Source organism: Mus caroli, unplaced genomic scaffold (assembly GCF_978045245.1).
Source record: "Mus caroli unplaced genomic scaffold, Mus_caroli_1 scaffold_7, whole genome shotgun sequence".
In the NCBI taxonomy this organism is placed as follows: Eukaryota; Metazoa; Chordata; class Mammalia; order Rodentia; family Muridae; genus Mus; species Mus caroli.
Window position 1 is genome coordinate 127,904,765 of NW_028227262.1, and position 22,305 is coordinate 127,927,069.

General features: G+C 38.0%; 1 protein-coding gene across 1 annotated transcript in view; it reads right to left on the reverse strand.

Moving 5' to 3' along the window:
• Positions 1-1,894: 1,894 nt before the first annotated feature.
• Positions 1,895-22,305, reverse strand: part of Kcnd2 (potassium voltage-gated channel subfamily D member 2) — a 507,907-nt gene continuing 487,496 nt past the window's right edge. Inside the window, exons 2-6 of the mRNA XM_021165046.3 lie at positions 17,344-17,506; positions 9,244-9,339; positions 8,452-8,544; positions 5,505-5,752; positions 1,895-4,549 (exon numbers count right to left, since the gene is read on the reverse strand). Of these exons, the coding sequence (XP_021020705.1) occupies positions 4,372-4,549; positions 5,505-5,752; positions 8,452-8,544; positions 9,244-9,339; positions 17,344-17,506 (778 nt within the window). The 3' untranslated portion in view covers positions 1,895-4,371. The remainder of the gene's footprint in view (positions 4,550-5,504; positions 5,753-8,451; positions 8,545-9,243; positions 9,340-17,343; positions 17,507-22,305) is intronic.

Consider the following 22,305-nt stretch of genomic DNA (forward strand, 5'->3'; position numbering starts at 1 on the left):
ATCCAGAGTCATACTTTTTAGGAATCCCATAAAATCACAAAAGCAGAATCCGTGATACATATGCAAAAACTGTAAGATTAAAAAAGAAAAGTTAAAACTAAAATGAAATAAAAGTTAAAAAAATTGGATATAACATTATGTGACAAACATAACACTTTTAACTTCTGTTGGTCTCATTTCTCAATCCTTCTCTTGATGCTTAACACAGTGTCTTGCTTATGAGAATTCCAGAAACTGGGTTATAAGCAGGATGAATTTTATATGCCTAGTGAATTTCTTTAGAAAAAGCAGAAGAAATGACTAGGGAATGGAGAAGGCAAAGATATGTAAGGTGAGTAGTCAAAAACAAAACATTATTATAATGGGAAAGTCTTTGTTATAAATATAGCTATTATGAGCATATTGTTGTTTGAAATATTAATTACTTAGAAATAAAGCATAATAATACTATAAGAAAAATTTTACCTTCCTAAATGCAACTAGCTGAGATAGAAATAATTTAAATTCTTACTTTCAATAAAAAATGGCAAATCTACACAATCATATTGGAAATTCTGTTCAGGTTTACAGAGGGCAATAACTGTCTTTACACCTGTGAGTTAACCAAGAAAATACTTCAATAACTCTTTCAGGAAGAGGGCTTGTCTCTCTTATGAGACTCGGAGGACTCATGCGTTTGATATCAAGAACTGTTTTGATTCTTTTGAACGATGTTGTTGGTAGACATGAGAGGAACTCCCCAGAGGCTATTTCCAAGTTATTGTTGTGACTAAAGTGAAGGAAAGAGAGAGCTACAAGGAGCTTTTTAAAGGTAAGACTGATACCTCAGTAAGTCACAGCCTATTATGAAAAATAATTACTGAAAATATGGGAACTGTACATTAGAAAGATAATATACAGAAAGAGTGAAAAATAGGCTTTATACTAAATGGCTGTCTCTTTTCCTTATAATTTTGTTAAATGTAACTTCCCCCTTTGTCTCTCCCAGGACAGTGAAAAGGCTATCTCTACATGCATATGCTTTGAACAGGGATCGATGAGCTTCCTGATTGGTTATCTAATATATAAGGGTTATCTCTGAAGCCACATAGACACTAACAACAGAAATGGACTCTGTCTATTGTATTTTCCCATATATGAGTGTAGCAACAATAAAAAGGAGACTCTCAATTTGAGGGGGGATGGGAAAGATTAGAAGGAGCAAAATGGGAGGGGATCATGAGAGGAAAGGAAAAGGGGTAGTGATATAGTAATATTTTAATTAAAATGTAAAAAAATTGCAGTATATCTTAAAACAAATCTAGTATCTGTTTATTTATCATCTATCATCATCTAACTCTATCATCTATTTATCTGCCTCTCTATCTATCTATCTATCTATCTATCTATCTATCTATCTATCTATCTATCTATCATCTATCTCTCTCTCTCTCTCTCTCTCTATCTATCTATCTCTCTCTCTCTATCTATCTATCTATCTATCTATCTATCATCTATCTATCTGCATCTCTCATTTATCATTTATGTACAGACATATAGTTATAGGCATACAAATTGCCCATTTTCTTACCACAGATCCCTTTATTATTACTAAGAACTGAACACAGCTTTGACCAGTACTGCAGTTTCTGAGTTTCACTTTGCTTGATACAAGAGTATATCGAGCTCAAAGTTTGGACTTTCTCAGTGATTACCCCATTCCATGATCTATCTTTCTGGCATTCCACTGATGGAGAAAAGCTATTGTCTGATCCAGTCTACATTATAGTGAAGTTTTGAGTTCTTTTAGTCTGCATGAGTCACAGGGTCCTCTTAGATTTATTATTAGTGTGACACATCTTTAGGAAAGGCATTAAATCTAAGAAAAAAGGCCACAGTCAACCATGTTGTCCTGTTCAAGCATGCACATGTTTTATTTAAGTATTCTCCAAAGGTCTATTTTTTTCCAGCATAATGCAGATATTATGCTATCCTTTGAAATAAGATATATGAATTTCAAACAAAATTGTCAAAAACAATGAGCTTAGTTACTCCATATGATACACAGAAATAATTACATTTCACTTACAGTACAGTTGCACTTAACACCGTCACCAATAGTCATTCCCCACCAACACAGTATATTTTAAATCACCTAAAACATCCAAAAGATTATTTTTAAAATTTCATTTCTGAAAATCTGAAGAAATTAATAATTTGTGATAAACGACAAACCAAAGCAGGAATCATAAGTATCAACCAAAATAAGCCAAGTCTATGTTGTTTTATGTCCTATTAGGAACATGAAAATAGAATTTCTTATTGGGAATCAAAAGATGGTAAATGTTCCTGATTGTACTTACTTTAAAAGACTTTTTAATAAGTGCCATCAAAGAAGTTTCACTATACATTTGCTCTAGAAGCATAAAGTGACAACAAGCAGGTGTTAATAGAATTGTTAATATTCACGTCTCAGGAATATTAGTAACTGTTTCAAAGACACACTAGGAATAAAGCCAGGTCTTCCCAAGCGAGGGTCAGCTGAGTTCTTTTCCCTGTCACTCAGCTTTGATGAAGAGCTACTGTGTGCCTAGCACTGTCCTAGAAGCTATTCTATAAATGGGAAGTGACCATTTCTGGCTTTACCTAAAAATGTTTGGATTAATTCATTTTCTTATGGTAAATTGTGAAAAGCATTTCAAAATCTCTATGACAGAGGACTAATTATTAATTCTTTTTCATGTATAGAAACTAAGCTTTCGTTCTTACAGTGGTGGCTTGGAATGAACAAAACTTTTCATTTGACATAAAACTTTGTTTTTTTTTTTTTATTTTTACATTGTCACGTGCAGACACATCTGCAGATATTCAAGGGTGAAAAGGTAGCAAGACTTTTCACTTAAATGTACACAGTGGTCGACTTCACATCATCATACTCCCTCTTCCTGATTTTGCAGAGAACTTCGTGCCTTGTGATACACTAGAATCTTTTGAGATACATTGTTGCTTTCTTGGATGGCATTAAAAGTATGCTCTCATCAAATATTGCTATACAAAGCACTTCAGTTTTCCTCTGCATTTCAGTTGTTCTCAAAATGTATTGAAGATCTGAAGCAAAATAATTAATACATTGAGTTAGATTCTGAAATCATCCATCCTATGATTTTTTTTTTAAAGTACCATTTAACTCCTCTCATAAAACACATATGGGTGTTTGCAGGGTCTGGGTTTTCTACAAATAGTGAAACACTGGAGATATTTCATATCGACTCCTTTACTCTAGTTGTTATCAAGGGGATGACGACAGTCTTCTTATAATAACTGAATAACTGGTTGAGAAATACAAAGGCAGGGAACTTTTGTTTTATTACTACAGTAGACACTAGTCCTGTCATTAGTGGGTAAGCTCAGTAGAAAGACACTAAGGAGATCCAGGGACAGATAATGCACTGGGTCACAACAATACAGTGGACCAAAGAATACTACCAAAAAACATTTATGACACAATAGTTTTGGATTAAAAAGGCAGCTAAAACCCAGCCACACCAGGAGGTTTTTCTATGAATGTGGCTCTCACTGTATCTATGAATATATGGAAAGTCCAAAAAAAAAATCCTGGTTCCTGATACAACAGATATAGAATGAATTATTGCAGTTATAACAATGACTAGGTGCAAGGTTAAACAATAAGTAATACTGAACTATCCGAACACTTTAGATTTACTAGTGTGCATCCCCATGAGAAATACTGCGGTGCTAAAAGGAGTTTATTTGCACAGCCCACCATAGAACATGGACAATCAGCTCATTGTAAGTGCACAGAAATTTCCCCTTTCTACAGGTATAGTTTGTCATGCCTATTCTGAAGACAACATAAGGAAACTGAGATCACTGCTCCAAAGAATTCTAGCATGCATTGGGATGGTTTCCTTCAGTCCACACAAATGGATCGTATGAATTTTTCATCAATAGTAGTCTTCATTAGAGCCAATGTTCATGGTTTTTAACAGGAAAAATTTTTATCAAAATGTTTTCCATATTTTTTTGTTTTGCATTCAACTGGAACATTATGTTCAAAGATTCGTTTTATTTGTTTTATTAAAAAAGAGTTCTGATCATAAGAGGCATCAATAAATGGCATTTCATTGTGCTCATTCACAAAGTTAAAGGGCCACAGAGTCACCCTCTGTGGACAGGTTGAACGCTGTCTAGAAATGCCTTTTGGTGGTTTGATTCACATCTTCAACTCTGAAATCTTGATTTTTGTTTCATCACCAACCTTCTTGCTTTGCTGTCTAAATATGCAAAAAGGGGTTATTATTTCTTCTTTCTTCTCCTTTAGATTCTTCCCATAGTCAGGGCTCAAATTCTCTCAGACCTGCGGCAATTGTCTTACAAGGCAGACACCCTGACGATATTTCCTCCCGAATACTCAGGAGACTCGGGCCTGTCGTCGCCTTCTGGGGTGGTTACTGGAGGTGTTGGGATGCTTATTATTGCTGTGGTCACGTAAGGTTGTTCACAGTTTAGTTTAACACACTCTTCCATTTTGGCATTTAAGCTGGATCGGCTAATGAGGGAGAAAAGTAGTTTTGAACAAGTAAGTTATTTATTTTAAGTTGTTTTTCATGTAACTGAAGAATTCATATTTTACTACTAAAAATATTTAAAATATATAAGCAATACCATATTTGAAACCACTTTAATATGTTATCATAAATGTTAGTCAGTTTATTAACATAACTCATTCCTAAGATCCTGCTCAACTTAGTTCAATCAACTATTTCTCAAAGTATGTTCTATAAAAATATAAACAACAGGGCTCAGATAACAACTGAAATAGTTTCTTCTGGCCGAGGCTTTGAGAGGCTTCAGCATGTAATGTCATCCCATGGAGATTTGTGTAACACCTACAGCTATAAAATCTCAGGGATGGTGTTGTTTTGAAAAGTCACAATTTCTTGAAAGCTCCTACTAAATGATAAGCCCTATGTTAAGAAACTCAAAGACTTAGCTCTAAGTATCTGAGGTCTGACGTTTTCTACAAGTGACAGACTTATCACAAACTTCCCATGGTGCAGGAAGGAGGAAGCGCAGGGAGGAGGATGCCTTCCTGATTGCTCTACATTCCATGGATGGAGAAAGGGTCCTAGATGACTCACCAACTCCAGCTGGCTACCCATCCCCAGTGTACCTGCAGGATTCCCTTTCTCTGCCTCCTGAGTGATGGGATTATATGCAACTGCAATGCATGGCTGGCTCTATGTGGAGTCTAGAGAATTTGGGATCTTTAGGCTTTAGAAGTCTTTAGGCTTCTATGACAATCAATTTATCCAACGAGCCATTTCCTCTGCTTCCTAATGCATCTTTTAATCACTAACAAATATGCTCATTTTTGCTTTGTCAGTTTTCCCTTGTTTCCTTGGAACTAGGATAAAAGGCCACGTTGGTTGCACCGTGATGGCAGCAGACATAGTCTATGAACCAGGACGGGCATTTACACAGTACAGATCAACCCCAGGTACCTGTTGGATAGTGGGGTTCTCTCCACACATCTGATCTGAATTGTACTGAGTTCTTGCACACTGCCTCTATGACTTCCCGACACATTGGCATTAGGAATTCGGAAAGTCTTTTTGTGTCTCCGTGAGCAGCAAGTGCTGGTGACTCCTTGTTGTGAGGAGAGAGAGGGACTGTGACTTGATGGGCGGTTGACGGTGGCAACTTCCATGCAGCTTTCTTCAAAGACTTGTTCATCGACAAACTCATGGTTCTGTGGGAGAGTCGTAAGGAAATGAGAGGGAGGCAGATAAAGGATTTTGTAATTTAAAAGAGATTAAATACCATTATTTTATAACTTAAAAATACACTAAGATTCACGTTAGACTTGATCCAACAGGTCGCGGAAAGACTAAATTATCAAAATCAAAATTCCTTTAGGGAACTTTTTTGAGGAAAAGGGTCTTCGTAGCTAGATCTGGAGATGGAGATGTATGAGCTGATTCAGTGTTTATTTACAGGACAATAGTTTAAAAAATATTGTTCATTAACTTAAGCATAAAATTAGAATGCTATCAACTAAAGAAACAAAACTCTTACATGAATGTAAAAATATCCACAGGGAATTTATAGGCTCATAGTGACTTTTGACTAAACATAAAAAGAGAATACTGTAACAGGATGTTCTAAATTAGATTACCTAGTATATATTAACAAACACCTTCATGTGGCATAGAAATGTTTTAATTAGAAATCAAGAAACCTCAGGCATTTCCATTTCTTTTGATGCTACCCTAAAATTCTCAATATGCATAAATCTATTGCTTATTAATAAAGAATGGATTATATGTCCTTATCTAGAAATATCTCACAAGAGATTAGTTCCAAGGTTTTGTGGCCTCTTTTCTTATCTCTGTGGTTCATCACCTCTATTTTCCTAACTCCCTTTCTCAGAGACAAACAGCATGGTGTGTCATTCCACTTACCACCGTTTAAAGACCACAATATAAAATTTAATGTAAAACTAGTAAAGAATTATCCCCTGAAGTGCCTACAGAAGAATTCTGCCTCAGAAATATAAGATCAAACTTCCTTAGCCCGAATTACTGGAGAATGACTTCAATTATGATTTTTATCTGCGTGCGTGTAGAAAATGGCCTCATAATGGCAGACTTCGCACATTTTGAATTTAACTTAACCATCTCTCATCCTAAAATATTAGTAAGACAATTGAAGCAATTCATGGCCTAATGGGAAACAGATTGTTTTAGTTGCTCATTTTGTCATTGCTTTGCTGAGGGTAGCATTTTTGAAGCATGGAGAATTCAACATTCTACTGTTTGGAGTCCAGAGGACAATGATTGGGTGACAGAATTTTGTGTTAATTTTCTTGCACAAAGAAGTCATAATCTGAGTTTTTCTCTTACAGTGCACATGTGACACACATGGTACCGTTTACAAGACAAGGCAATCCGACTTATCTCATTAGGGATTGGAATTAAAGAAGGTAGTCTGCTTCTGGCTGCTGTAAATATTTTCTGAGTCGCTCACACTAAATTGTATTTCTTGGGGCTAAGACCACTTTTTTTAAAATTAAGAAATATTCTTCAGTGGTAAAATAGTGGAAAAGACATGAGAGGCATAAATCAATCTATCTTTAATCTATTACATAATTTTAAAATGTTCTCTAGCTATAACATCAGAAGTACAGGTATAATGCTATTCAAAATTTAAATATAATCATGGAACTGTCCCAATTAAATCTCTAAAATTTCCCACTTATTGTGAGACAATCACTCTGACAGCACGACCCCTGGCTATGTCTTTCTCTTACAGTCTTCATGTACCTTCTGGGGACCTTTGGATTCTTCTGCTGCCTTCTTACCCACTTGTCTGCTCTCTTTTTTCAGTTACATCATCTTTTAAGTGTGACCCTGAACTGCTCCCTGTCTTTGCCTGACTAATTCCAAGCTCATCTATATCTCCCAAACCTCCAGAGAACTGAGAGATGCCCAGGAAGGCTTTCCTGAGCCCACCTACTCATGGATCCTCATTGGCCCACACTGTGGACCCGTCCTTGCTTACATGGCTCTCTACCCTTTTCCAGTTACATCTTTTGTTCCTGATTTGTCCTATCAACAGAGGCTTGGTGGTGATGGTGTTCATCCTGATTTCACAGGCCTGTGGCTCTGGCTCTCTGGTGGGTACCGAGCAGGAAAGTGATTATGTATTTGCTGAATGACTTTCTGGATAACCAAGTTGATGGGAGACATGTTAGAATTCAGACTATTTATATTGTATCACTGGTGAGTGAGCGGACCCATCCACACATAAAAGATGCTTTGTTCTGCTCTGTGGTCACAAACCATGATGCCCATGGACAGCTAGCTTAAAAATGGGTAACTTTAGTGTGGAATAATTCCCACTGGTTACATGTAAGTGAGGAGGTTTCTTTGTAGCTAAGGACACTCTGTGACCAAGTATCATTTTATTGCACTAAAGAGATCATTTTCAAATCTCTATCTCTCTATTCATTACACCTGTGGATAACAGAGATCTTTGCTTTTTCTTCTGATCCCTCCTTCCTTTTTGTTACAGCTTTGATAGCTTCTCTCTTTAGATGCAGAGGCACTTGAAATTGATTGTTTTCCCCGTTTAAATCATTTTATAAGTGGAGAAAAAAAAACAATATTTGATTCAATTTTATTGGAAGATAACTTTCTTTCATGATGTCTTGGAATGGAGTTAAGGCAGTCACTTAGGGCGGAACTTGTACCATCACTATAGCAACTTCCAAGTTGAATTGTTACCAAGTCATTTCTATTGTTGTGAAACTTCCTGTAACCTTGCTTTTCCGCCTGTTTTCTTGGGATGCAGAGGATCAATTTTTGCTTGGAAATTTGATGTTTGCACAGAAGCAAACAGAAGTGCTCTCAGGCACAAGGCTGCAAACCTGCCCTGCCGTCTTCTTACCGTGGTTTTCTCCAGGCAGTGAAGCAGGTGGTGGTGCTGTGTCTCAAAGCTCGATCCAGATTTGCTTACGAAGGCCGGTTCATCCTCCGAGGACTGTAACACAGGGAAGACACAGAACTTTCTCTTTAATTTGCAGACTAGGAGAATCTGAGCTACACATGTGGGCAGAGCTACCTGGCCTGTTTTCTGAGATTAATTGGTGGCACTTACTAACTAAAAAAAGACACATGTATAATTAAGTCTGAGTGATCAGCGGGTACATTTTCATTTGGTCTTTTAAGCTTACACCTTCTTGAATTGGAAATTCAAGTTCCTAATACTAAGAGTTGACCAAGTTCTGCTTTGATCCTGTGACCTTTGTAATACTTACTGAATGCTATTCTTTCTCCATCAGAAGCAGAGGAAGATAGCATGTCTCCCCCTTGGCCCCCTATCAAGCTGTATATGTGTAATTTTGAAATACAACTAATTAAGCATTTGAATAATTGGGAATATTTTATATCATTGCTGTCACAGTGGACAGGTTGACACTCTGGACAATTAGGAGCTGGAATTCCTTCTGGGAAAGAGAAGTTATAACCACAGGTGCTTTCTCTTAGCACAGTTTCTAAGCTGTTAAAGGCAACTAGAATGCATGGTGGAAAGTTATAAACATGACACTTTATTGTTCCGGTAGTCATTTTCATAATCACTCGCAATAAAATCATATGGTTAAGTGGAACCGAATCACTATCACGCTGATGAGCTCGTGGTTACAAAGAAGTGACAGTGACGGGCTTGTCTTGTCTGTACCTGCAGTTGGTTGCTCAGTAGCCCATTCCGCTTGCTCTGCATGTAGGCATTTGCACTTCCGCTTTTGGCTGCCCGGATCCTGGCCAGCCTGGCTTTCTACAGGAGAGAAAAAAACAAAAAAACAAACATCCTGTGAGCACTAATGAATCCTGCTTATAAGTCAGAGGATAAATTCTTTGAAACGGCTAATATTTGTTACTGTGTGTATGATGTATGTAATGTGCATGCCATACATCAAATCACTGTGTTATTCTTTCAGTTTTGTCAGGAGCGAAATAACAGTATCACTTGACTTGCATTTACAGTTACTGTGATCTGAGAAACTTAGTGAAATAGAAACCCCAGACCCAGCAAAGTAGCTGTCAATTCTTGTTTATGTCACTGGTTTCTTTTTGTCAATTAGTAACTTGTTTCCAGGACTCAGTTGTGAATTCTCTTTCCTCCTCTATCAGATTAGCTTATCCTTCTCTACTCTCCCCTGCCCGTCATTTCTACTTCTTTCCTTCTACATTTGTCCTTTCTTCCCTTGTTCTTCACTTGTCCCTCCCTCCCTTCCCCTACCCCTTCCCTCCCATTACCTCTCTTCCCCACTCCCTCTCCCCTTCTTAATTCACTATTCAGGAGCACTTATAGACCCTCCCTAATTTTTTCCTCTACAATGATGCTGCTGAGTTGACCAAAGTGGAACCCATGCTGAGGACTACAGAATCTTAAAATCCCCGAGTTTAGGTTTTTTGTCCCCATGGGTCTATACAAAGATATATTCATCTGGTTTCTATTTCAGTCTTGACTCTGTTGAGATAAAGAAAGCAGTGAGTCAAGCCTGACATATAATAAATAATCTTATATGGGCATATAAGATTATTTAAACTCTCAAAGTATTTTCCATAGACTGCTCTTCTGTCCGGAGAATTTCAGATACTCGTTCAGTTGGTTTGTTCCAGTGAGATCATCAGTACCGTATCCCCCAGAACAGCAACTGGTTGGCTAGCCTTCTAGCTTAGTTTCTCTCTACAATTCCTGCTACATTGCTACCTTCTGATCATCTGGCCTGCCTTCCCACCGTGCACATTCTGGGGACCACTCTTTATAGCTCCTGGTTAAAAAGCGTACGCACCAAAGCACCTGGGATGGTTTGTCCAGGAAGCTTCTTACAGACTTACTGTCAGAAGCCCACCATTCCCTTTATGAGCAGTTCATATCCATGCTAACTTGAGGGTCAAGTTCTGGAATACTCTTTTGTGTAAAATCTAAAAAAATTATTTCCATTCTAAAAATAGAAAGGGAATGCGTGCCTATGAAAAATAATATTAATGTTACAATGACACACACAAGGAAAGTACTCTGGCCGTGGTGTGGCTTATGTTCTGTAGCCAATGGCTGCTGCATCTCCTGTCAGAAGCCTAAGGTGTGCACACACATATCATAATACAGCTGGATGAACACAGCTCACATTCTTCTTCAGTTTATTTAATGTCTACATCTGGGAACATCATCCAAGAGCACATGCAGAGACTACTACAAATCATATGGCTACGTGATATGCCCCTGTTCAAAGGAAGCGTGGTTTATTTAGTCAACTATTGATTCATTTGTTTTTTAAGTACTGAGGATTGAAGCCATGAGGTTTTCTGCATGTGGGGCTAATTCTCTACTGCTGATTTACATCCCCAGTCTTTTCTGCTTTGAAATTTGACAGGGAACAGGGGATATTTAGGGAGTTTGTTTGCCTGAGAGGTTGGAGGGAGGGCACATGGAAGGAGTTGGAAGGAGGAAAGAGGAAGAGGGAAATAATGTAATTATGTTGAATCTCCTGGAGCTGAAATTCCAGGTGGTTTTGAACCACTTGATGGGAATGGTAGGAATTGAACTCCAGTCTTGTGGGAGAACAGCAAGCACTCCTAACTGCTGATCCATCTTTTCAGTCACTGTTTTAATGCTTTTGAGAAAAGGTTTGGTTAAGTGGAGGAAGTTAGCTTTAAACTAGTGATCTTGCTCAGGCTCCTATAAAGCTGGGGCTACAGCATAGTTCACCACAATTAACTCTTATTTGTTGCTGCTTTGGGGCAGGCTCTTATGCAACCCAGGTTGGCCCTGAATATACTAAATAGCTGAGGCTGGCCTATGGTTGTCACTGTCTTCCTTAGCCTGCTATAGCCATTTGTTATGTGATGGGATCACAGGCATATGTCACCAATCAGAACTTTAAAGTAGCCTTTGGAAGCAGACTTAGTTGTTTGTTTGTTTTTATCAAAGGGTGTGTGTGTGTGCGCGCGTGTGCGTAGATTTTACAAAAATTTCCCTTCACATCTACTCCTCGGGGAGCAGTGCTGAACAGTTTCATGCTCTAGATGTCATTTATCATCATGGCTTCAGGTCTACTCTTTCTTTCTTCACCCCTAAGCTTATGTTTTTCTGCAGGTCAATTCCATGTAAAAATCATGTACTGTATCAAGATCAGTTGTAAGTAATGTGGACAATCGACAACTTTCACTTCTGTTGTCAGTGGAATGCTGAGATCACTGAACATATTGAGCCAGCACTGGAGAATTAAGTTGGAAGGTAGGAAAGAGACTTTTATCTTCCCAAGCTTGAGGCACTTCAGTCCAGACTCAACAAAACAACGGTAATGACAAGCATGTTGGGAAATTACCTAGAATTGCCTTAATCTTTTACAAACAAGCAATTTACCTATTGATTTCCAGAAAGTGCTTATTGTGATTCCAATCCTTTAAGCTCCTCAAATGCTCACTGCCTTATTTGGTCCACCTTCTCCCTCTTGTTCTTTTGCTGTTTCACACCCCTCTCTGTCCATCCTTTGGATTTTTGTTCCTTTCCCCTCCCACCTCCCACTGTCTGTCCAGAACAGGACAGTGACCTATCTTTCGTCACATAATAGGAAGTTTATAAATGGTAGCAACTTGTAATGCATATAGAGTCCTAATCTGTAAAGTAATTGTTTTAAAGGCAGAGCAGCCATTTTTGTTAAGCCATGCACTGTATTAGCAAAAGAAGCACCCGTCCACATGTCTTAATTTCAGCCATGACTTTTCTTTCAGTTTGCTGTAATACTGTGAGTTAATTGGCTTAACTCATCCTGTGGAGTGCCAGGCCAAATACCTGTTGAAATCTAGCCTTTACCATCTGTGATTATAGCTTTGGTTCCAGCAGGTAATTGAAGGAGATTATTTTACAAAGTTACTTCAGAAACTCACTTTTCTTATGACCTTACTCAGTATGACAGCCATGGCAATACTTGCTGTGTAATGAGAGGTTAAGAGAGAATAGTCCTTTTGGTCTCCTGCTTGTACCTTGTAGAAAATAGCAGCTTCTTGCAGTGGCAAAATGCCAGTAGTAAGAATGCAAATTAGGATGAGGTTTTAGTAAATGTTTTGAACCACAGTGTTACTGAATCAAGCAATATTTTCAATACTTTAGAGAAATGAAAGTATTTTAGGCAACCTAGGTATCTTGAGAGTGTCTCTCTTCTTACTAATCTGAGATAATTCATCACTGCTTAAATATTGGCCCTCGTACTCCCTGCCTAACCCATGTGTTCCAGACACTACACTGCAGGCTGTTTCATTCATTTAATGCTCAAACGGTTCATGTGGATGCAGGATACAAAGCTTTGTCAGCTTTGAAAGTCTGAAGGAGTTTATTGGTTTGTTTCCATTTGCTAAGGAAAATATCTGCCCTAGAAATGAAACAAGCCAGAACAACCCAAGATGAAAGTGGAAGACAGTGTCTTAGACTGTGTGCTGTTCCCAGCTCTGAAGTGTGGGTAATCCCAGGAGGGCAGCGTTGGCAGGTACAGTGCTGGGATTTTGCTCAGTAAAGTGGATGAGTGAAATAAACAGTGAACAAAAGGACTCACAGCTAGGAGATATAAGCATTGAAACATGTAAGTGGGCATAAGAGGAGAGTGGATATAATATATATATTAGCAATATAGGCATTAGCATATATATATGAATTCTAATATATATATATGTTGAAATTAAAGTATAAACTTATATACATATGTATGCATATAAATGTATTTATTTAATATGTTTAAATATTTGTATATATTGTGTGTAAATACATATATATTAAAAAAATGCTAAAGTTTTCTGGTCTTGGGATTTAACCAATCACAGATCTATTGGTTAAGTCCCAAAGCCTCTCTAAAACTGAAATAATGACATAACCGTCAAGTGATTATGATTATGATGTCACATCATCCATGGCATACTAGAAACCTGGATTAAGGCAGTTGCTTTGGTTTGATTAAGTTACACTTATCATTGTTATGTGGTACAGTCAAGTTAGCATTGACTAGGCAGATGACTATGTAGTGTTATTCATATTTTCAAACAGAGTAGCCCCTTGCTTCAAAATATCACCCTTATGATCTGGCCTTCTACCAATTAAGATTTACTTCTGGCAAATAAAATCTAGTCTATAAATGATTCTTGAATGTCTGGATGAAAAATGAGTCTAGTAAGATGCAATGGCCAGTAGTTGCGGTAGATGAGATGTCACATTTTATGCCTGTCTTCAGTCCCAAGTCTTAAGTAAAGACTCTCAAGGCTTGAGAAGAGTGGAGTAAATGGTGCGTTTGCTTTAAAGGTGTGGATATGTAGGACAAGCAGAAGGAGGGCTTGGTGGGTGGAAGGGTCAAGAAGGGCAACCCCTTGGTAGTACGGACAAGGAAATCTCTTACACACATGCAATGTATGTTTTCTCCCTTGCTTTAGACTGCAGTCAGCTACAGACCTAAGCACAGAAAATAACTATTTCATAATATTATTTGACTTGGTCCATTTAAGTGTTGCTTTTTCTTAAATTTTTACTGAAAGACTGCTTGCTTGGTTAAATTATTGGTTGTTGTTTTTTTTTTTTTTTTCTGTAACTGTGATACCTACTGAACCATTCAGTCTCCAGACCCAGATGAATACAAATCATCTTAGTACAATGGAAGTTTAGTCTGGTTTATTTCTAATATCCTAGAAAGTAGGAAAAATTACGTAGTAATGTATTTTATTTAATATACATTTTGTTCTTGCAATTATGTTCAGTTTATTTATTCATAGGATGTTTATTGAAATATTATATTAGGTTATTTTATCTAGCTTTATTAAGTCAGTTTCTCTAATAGTCACATATAAAACTCAGTGTGTCATGGTGGACCTTTAGGTTATAAATATAATTTGAAAATAAAAAATCATACATGAAGTCCACTTTTCAAAAACTCTACTTTATAACATCACATCTACTTAATTTTGGATTTCCAGTTTATTTAGGCACAAATACTTTTACGCACTTTCATAGCTTTGTAGCTCATCCCATCAGGGAGTTTCAACATGCATGTTAACAATGTGCAGCATCTTGTCCATCAAGGAAAAATGCTCACAAGGTAGCCCATGAGTGAGTACCAGTGAGCCCATGAAGGCACAGGGCACACTGCAGAGATCACACTTATGTGCTTTCATTTAGCCTGTTGCAGATTTAGACTGCTGGCTTTTAAGAAATTCTCATTTTCTAAAGATGTTCCTAGAGTGCGTTTTTTTAATCATTACACATGATATTCTTTGCAGAAGAACATATATATATTCCAACAAGTAATAAGGACACAAGGAGCAGCTAGAGAAAGGACCAAAAGAGCTGAAGGAGCTTGCAGCCCCACAGAAGGAACAACAATATGAACCAACCAGTTCCCCCCGCCCCACCGCCCCCAGAGCTCCCAGGAACTAAACCACTAACCAAAGAGCACACATGGAGGGACCCAGGACTCCAGGTGCATGTGTAGCAGAGGATGGCCTTGTTGGACATCAATGGGAGGAGAGGCCTTTGGTCCTAAGAAGGCTCTATGTCCCAGTGTAGGAGAATGCCAGGGCAGGGAAGCAGGAGTGGGTGGCTTGGTGAATAGGGGGATGGGGATGTGGTAGGGGTTTTTCGGAGGGAAAACCAGGAAAGGGGATAACATTTGAAATATAATTAAGAAAATATCTAATAAAAAATAAAATCTATTTGTGCTTCCAACTGTTTTTCTCTAAGTAGTTCTTACGCTTACAAAAGACAGAGAATGGCAACAGGTAAATGTAGGAGTTAATCTTCTTGGAGGATGACTGCTATTTCAGATAGTGTCTTTGAGTGCCATGTCTTGCCAGAACCACATGAAAGGTCCCTTATAGAGTAACCTGAAATCAGTCCTTACAGCTCTGCTTGTCCTGCAAGAGAAGGGAATGACAGAGCGTGCCTGCCTGTCTTCTTCCTTTTCTACATCCTTCTCTTTCTTAACATTTCTAGCCTATGCATAAATGTTGTCTAAAATATTTATTACTGCTCTGGATAGTAATTTGAGCCTAGATAATTGTTCACCAATGGGGGTTTCCTTAAAGCAAGCAGTTCAAGGCTGAACAAGCTGAAGGAAATAGCTCTCTGACATTGGTCATAAAAGAGATCTCTGTGGAACATGCCTGTACTTACATGGAATCCCTGAAATTATCCAAGGGCTACCTTATAAGGGTTTCTACTTTATTGGTTCTACATATGATGACAACCATGTTTAAACTCCAGGATGGGACCAGCCCCAGGGCTGGTAGTGAACTGCAGTAAGTTGCAGTTCACTTAGGATGTCCTGCAGGTGCATGGACTTATCTAGACTGCTCATGCAATGAAACATAGCTATGAGTGGAGTTTTGGCATTTACAAGAAAGAAGGAGAAAAATGCAATGGGCATGAAAAATACTGGAAATGTAGCGCTCTGTAAATGCAGAGGAAGCATCAAGAAGGAGTTCCAAAGTGATTTCTAAGCAAAGTGCCCTGACTATCAAGGTGACTATCAGAATGAGGAAGGCACGTGAACTTACGCTCATCCAGTTTGCCAGAGAAGCAGGCAACAGCAGTGATAGGTGTTTTATTAAAATTAGATTCTAATTTGTATTTGCATGCTATTTTCTCAGTAAGTCTCAAGAGGGCTCCAATAGAAGGGGCGAACAAAGGACACCAAGGTACACATCAGATGTTCTTCTTATTGGACACAGAATGTAGCAAATAACTGAACACTGCCCTTCCCCGACCCAGACTGGCTTACACTGGATGGTTGCTCTTGAACTTATTAGCTAACATGGTCTTAGGATGGCTTGATTGCTGGAAACTTTAGGATTCCCACCCATTAATTGGGAAGAATGATGGCAACCAAATCCTAGAGTTTGATGAAGACTGTATAAATAATTTTCTTGGTCCTTATACCATTGCCTGGTCTAAAATAAGCCATCAGGAAATAGTAAATGTTGCTAATGAGATTATAAGTTAACAGATTTATAAGCTTACAGATTTATATATTTTTGCATATTATCATAATCTTATTATTTCTCCATTTTACACTTAAGTATAGAGTGGGATTAAATAATTGACACAAAGTGCAGAGACACAGGAAACTACTGGGCTAGGTAAAAACAAAAACAGAAACAAAATCAAATTCCCTCAACAACGGAAATCCAAAAGCTCAGGATTTTCCTACTTCCTCTCTGACTTGAGCAAAATAGCTGAGATGCGTGTCTTGGTTCTTGTTAACAGCCCCCGCCCCCTTTTATTGGAAGCAGCCTGATTTCTAAGGAAGAAAAACTAAATGAATCAGATCTCAAAATAGGACTTCAATAATAATTCTAAAGCATATATGTCCAAATAAACGGTTATTAGCAATCTTCACAATTTCTTCTTGCTTTCTACCTCCGACCTTATTGTGGCCATTCTCTGCCCATGGTTAATCTAGCTGGGGCTGTGTGACCAGCTTTGGCTAACGCAGCACAGGTGCCAGAGTCTTGGGTCACTTCAAGAGAGGCTGTGTGAGACCGAGTGCGAGTCATCCAGTCCATGACTGGAGAGGTGCAGCTCACAGGGAGTCTCCATTTCTAGACCGATAATGGACCAGTAGCATGATCATGATCAACATCCTTCCTCACTGGTTAAACCCAACCCCTTGCTTTAAGCTGCTGAGATGCTACGGTCTTTTCATCATTAGCCCAGTATTGAATGAGTGGCAAGGATCTTGTAAGTTATTATAAAAAGTGATAAATGGTAACGCTTGCTGTCACAGCGTTCGGCGCCTACCTTCTGTGCCCTTCGTTTGTCTGCTCGTTGGTTTTGGTGGTAGATCCGACTGAAGTTCGACACGATCACAGGCACGGGTAGCGCAATGACCAAGACTCCGCTCAGTGAGCAGATGGACCCAAAAATCTTCCCTGCTATGGTTTTTGGTACCATGTCGCCATACCTGGGTGAGAGGAAAAAGAATTGTCATAAGTCACACTTCTTCCTGGTATAATTAGTTCTTTCTTTCTTCCTTTCTTCCTTTCTTTCTTCCTTTCTTTCTTTCTTTCTTTCTTTCTTTCTTTCTTTCTTTCTTTCTTTCTTTCTTTCTTTCTTTCTTTCTTTTTTTTTTTTTGCTTTAGGCCAAATGATACTTGGGAAATACCTCCATTTCTAGTTCATGGCTAAAATATGCAAGGTGTCAAACTAATAAGTGGGAAATTGTGAATACAAACTCACAAAAAATACCTTTCAACCTTGTAGAAAATGATGACAACATTTAGAAACCTCTCAGATTAGAACATATTTAAAGTCCAATGATGTCATGAAAGCTCTTCAATTTGCCTTTTATATGATGTGGCTTAGGTTTTTTCTTAAACATTTATTTAATAGTCAATATTTCTGTGCTGGAATTTATAGTCTGGATAACACGCTTTTCCACTTAATTTTTCAGCATTGGATGGGGGATGAAATTTAAGCAGGAAAAGTAGGGCATCACATCACTGGGTTTTCATCAGCTGCAGTTATTTTAAAAAAACAAGCTTTGCATGTTTCCCATCAACCTCCACTTGTGACAACTGATGGCCATTTCTCATGATAACCTTACCCAGTCTGGTGCTTGTGTGTGAGTTGCTGGCTGTTCTCAAAAACGCTTTGTCCTTTGCTTGAGTGTTAGTCACCGTCTTACCTCACTGGGTCCCACTTTCTCCTCTTTTCTGACTTCTTTCCCTTTATCTGATTCCTAAAGCTTAGTATAATTTATATTCCACTTTGAAATCTTCTTGTGTTCTTCATATAGACCTTGTCCTTGTGTTATTTCAATTAATCCCACATCTTAAGACTCGTCTTAGGTAGAGGATATTCTAATTTTCAGTCTTAAACTCACTGGATGACTTTTTCATACAGGAGACTCCTACCCTCAGTAGTCTGAACTTATTATTTCTAAATATGGATGCCTATGAGCCCATGAAGCCTTAAACTAGACAGAACAGAACACTTCTGTCCCCCATGTCCTATGCCAGCTCTCAAATCAGTTTTCATAGTTTGCCTTCTATAGTTAAGCAGAACTTTCCTGTCCTGACCCCACTAGATTCTTATTCTAATATGGATTGAACTACCTGCCACTACTAGAGCCATGTCTTGCTCTTTTCACGTGTGACTAAGACATTTAGAAACCTACTTAGGTCTCTTTACTCACCTTCTACTTGATCACTTACCAATGGACAGAGGAACTTATCTACACTTTCCACAGTCACCTCGCTACAATGCATGGAATAGAGCCATGCTTTTAAAACAGATACCCCCCATTTGGAACTTTATCTCAGCTATCTAATGGAGTTGGAAACTAAAGCAAATTGAAGGGCATCCTCTTTGTCTCCAGACTATGGTAAAACAATGACTGCCTAGTTCCTGTTTCCTTTATCCCAGCCGCTGCCACACTCCTTGTCCTGTGGACACACTGGTCATTTAGCTCTCTGCTTTGTGTGCAGCCCCAGATCATTCCCTAGGTGTCAATTAAATGTCTTCATTCCAAAAGCTCTTTCCTACCCACCATGTCCACAGAATTCCTGTTCCATTCTCTATGTTCCATAGCAACTTCTCATTTGATAACTTTCATACTTCTTATCTATAGATGATATAGTATTTATGTTTTTAGTCTTGTCTGTGGTACCTGGGATTGAACAAGGACATTTTCCATGTTATTCAGGTGGTGTCTTGCTGAACTGTGTCTCCAGTCTGACATTTTCTCTTTACTTTTCATTCTTCATAAAATAAAGTTGAGAGTGGGAGCTGTTGGACTTTGTGTCTTCCTAGCATGAAGCAGCCTCTCGCTGTATATCAGGAGAGTGCATGCATTTTCTCTCATTTAATACTAGAGGTCTAAGTGCTTATTCCTGGGAAAGAATAGGAAATGACCACCCCTATTAACATGGATCTTGTGGAAAACATTTTGTGTCACCCTGTAGATGGTAATTGCAGAGAAACGGGCCAAGGAGGGGCCAGTGATAATGACAGGCTGGAGACTGACCCTAGTGCATTTGAGGGCCCCATTGGGGCTCTGTTCAATGCTTTGATTCTCCAATAACACATTCTTAGTGTTTGTGGGTGACCAGCAGTCCAGGTAATCCACCATAATTCAAAATCCTTCAATAGAATGTCCATACTGCATTAATTATTGTCCAACTTTTCAAACCATGTGATGTGGTCACATGTGTGGCTATGTAACAGGCTCTGGGGGTTATAAAATTTAAGGCTACATGTGAGGCTGCCTAACTGAATGTGGTGTCCAGTAAAAAAAAAATTCTGAACATTGCAGTAGAAACACTGATTCAAAATCAAGCTGGTAACAAGTTAGAAGCATTTCTAGCTGCATTCATTCAAGTTTCATCCAATTGCTTCACTATAACCTTGGTTCTGCATAGGTCAGGAGCACTTTGCCTAGCACATGCAGCCACACATGCCACAATCAGACATATTTAAATTCTGGTTACCAAAGACTTCGGTTTCAACTATGGGTAAAGTCCCTGGATTCATCCATCTCCCTTACATATTCAAGGGTCCATTTGGAAATGGTACAAGCAAAGAACTCAAGTGAATCTGTATATATTTATTTCCTATTTATCCATGTATGAATATATGTCTGTATATACATATGCATGAATCAATCATCTATTTGTTAGCCTATTAATCTTACTATTTTTGTGTGTTTTTATAGGCTGGAAAATGTTGGTAATTTTATACACAACATAATGTAAATAAAATTTTTTTATATCCATTTAATTTCATCATTTGACTTTTTTTTTTACAAAAAAATTAACAGCTGAGAAATTGCAAAAAGTTCAAAGTTTTTACATAGTTTTGAATGCTCCATTGGTAGACCTCTAGTTTTATTCATATGACTTTTATTTTTCCTGCTTATCTAATATGAAGAATATATATACATTCACACAACAAATGTATAATGGGTAATATTCCATTGTAATGGGTAATATCACTAGAAAAGTCATGGCTTACAAATCTGTTTTCCAGGGACACTGAGGAAGGAGACAGGAGTGATGTTTAAAAAAAAATCATTCACATAGAAGAGATTTTTGTTCTAAAGGAAGAAAGTGTTGATATTAGAGTGAATGCAGTGCCCAACCTCATGCCCAATCCTTTATTGTTCTGTGATGGAAAGTCACAAGTTGCCAGGTATGAGAAGTAGAATGACTGGAGCCCGTGTAGATGTAGTGAAGTCCAAAGCAGTCATGTCTGCTGAGGAATCCAGGTGCTGGGTCCATTACTGTGTATCATCCACTCAACTAGATAAAATACAAACGACTCATCTGGGCACAAATCAATTCCTGGAGGCATGTTTGAAAGATGGATTGCTTTCTTTAGAAATTAGATGAAAGTACATAATATGTATAATATACTGGTGGAAGTACCCCCCCCCCTGTGTGTGTGTGTGTACTGATTATGATTTTGTATCTGAGGGTTTTCTTTCTTTCTTTCTTTCTTTCTTTCTTTCTTTCTTTCTTTCTTTCTTTCTTTCTTTCTTTCTTTCTTTTTTTTTTCTTTTGGCTTGAGTGCTAATCCAAGAGGTATAAGAAATAATTTCTTCTGACCCGGAAACTGGATTACTTATTAACTAATATTTCTATCCCTTAGGGTCTCAGTGGCTATGTTATTCATGGATTTTCTGCCATCAGCTTGCAATCTAGAAGGATCACAGTTTGATGGATAGTTTTTACAGTGGCTGCTATGTTTGCAAATAGCAAATGACTTTTTAAAGTGCTGCCATATAACACCTGCTTGTGGGACAGACCTTCTTTGCCAGAGGGGCTCTGGTATTAATTTCACAGTGGTAAGATTGCTCTTTGACATTTTGAAATCAATGTTTGCCTAAGAGCAGCAATGACTTTGTTTTGCCTATTTTGCCCAAAGAGTCAACCACCTTCTCTTACATAGTTTGAGAATTTCACATACATTATTTCAAGAATTGTGTGCTATCTTTTGTTTCAGCCAATCTATGAACTATTATTATTTTAAAAGTATATTTTAGAATCTTTTTATTGTTCAGAAAACTAACACATTCAGCCTCTATGACATCAAAGGGGAAACTAGACGATTCTCTTTCACAACTAGAGGTCTTTAGTGAAAGAAAATAGACGTTCAGGGAATTCATGAATAAAGCTCAGTGGGGTAAATGTGGACCCTCTATGGTGAATTGTCTGGAATAAAGTTCTGCTTCTTCACATAATTTTTCCCTTTCCCGAGACCTTCTTGTTTGATTTGAGGAGAAGAAAATCCTCACTCATACTGGACAACCACTCTATAACCGAGTCTATGAGAGTTGAATACCCAAACGAAAGAGAACCATTTAAAAGGAAGATTCTCTTTCATAGCTTGAGGTCTTCTGGCTAAGTTACTATTATGGCTCAATAATATTTAAAACATTATTGTAACCGTTAAGGGGATCTCAATGTCATATATTATTGATTACAGAGTCTGAATTCAATTGACCAAAAAGAAAGGCTGTCAAATGAGCTACATGATTTTGCAACTGCATTAATACTAACTGCCCACTAGGGGGCATAAAAACCTAAACGAAAGTTTGGAAACAAACCAGGTCTTTTCTGGTCTTCTCAAGCTGAGATGCGGAGTAGTATTTCCAGTAAATTGCCTGCACAGATCCCTTATCTTTGCCTACATACGCTCAACATTTAGGATATATTTGGGCATCTTATTACTCTGGAAATAGTTGAACAGCACACAAAAAAA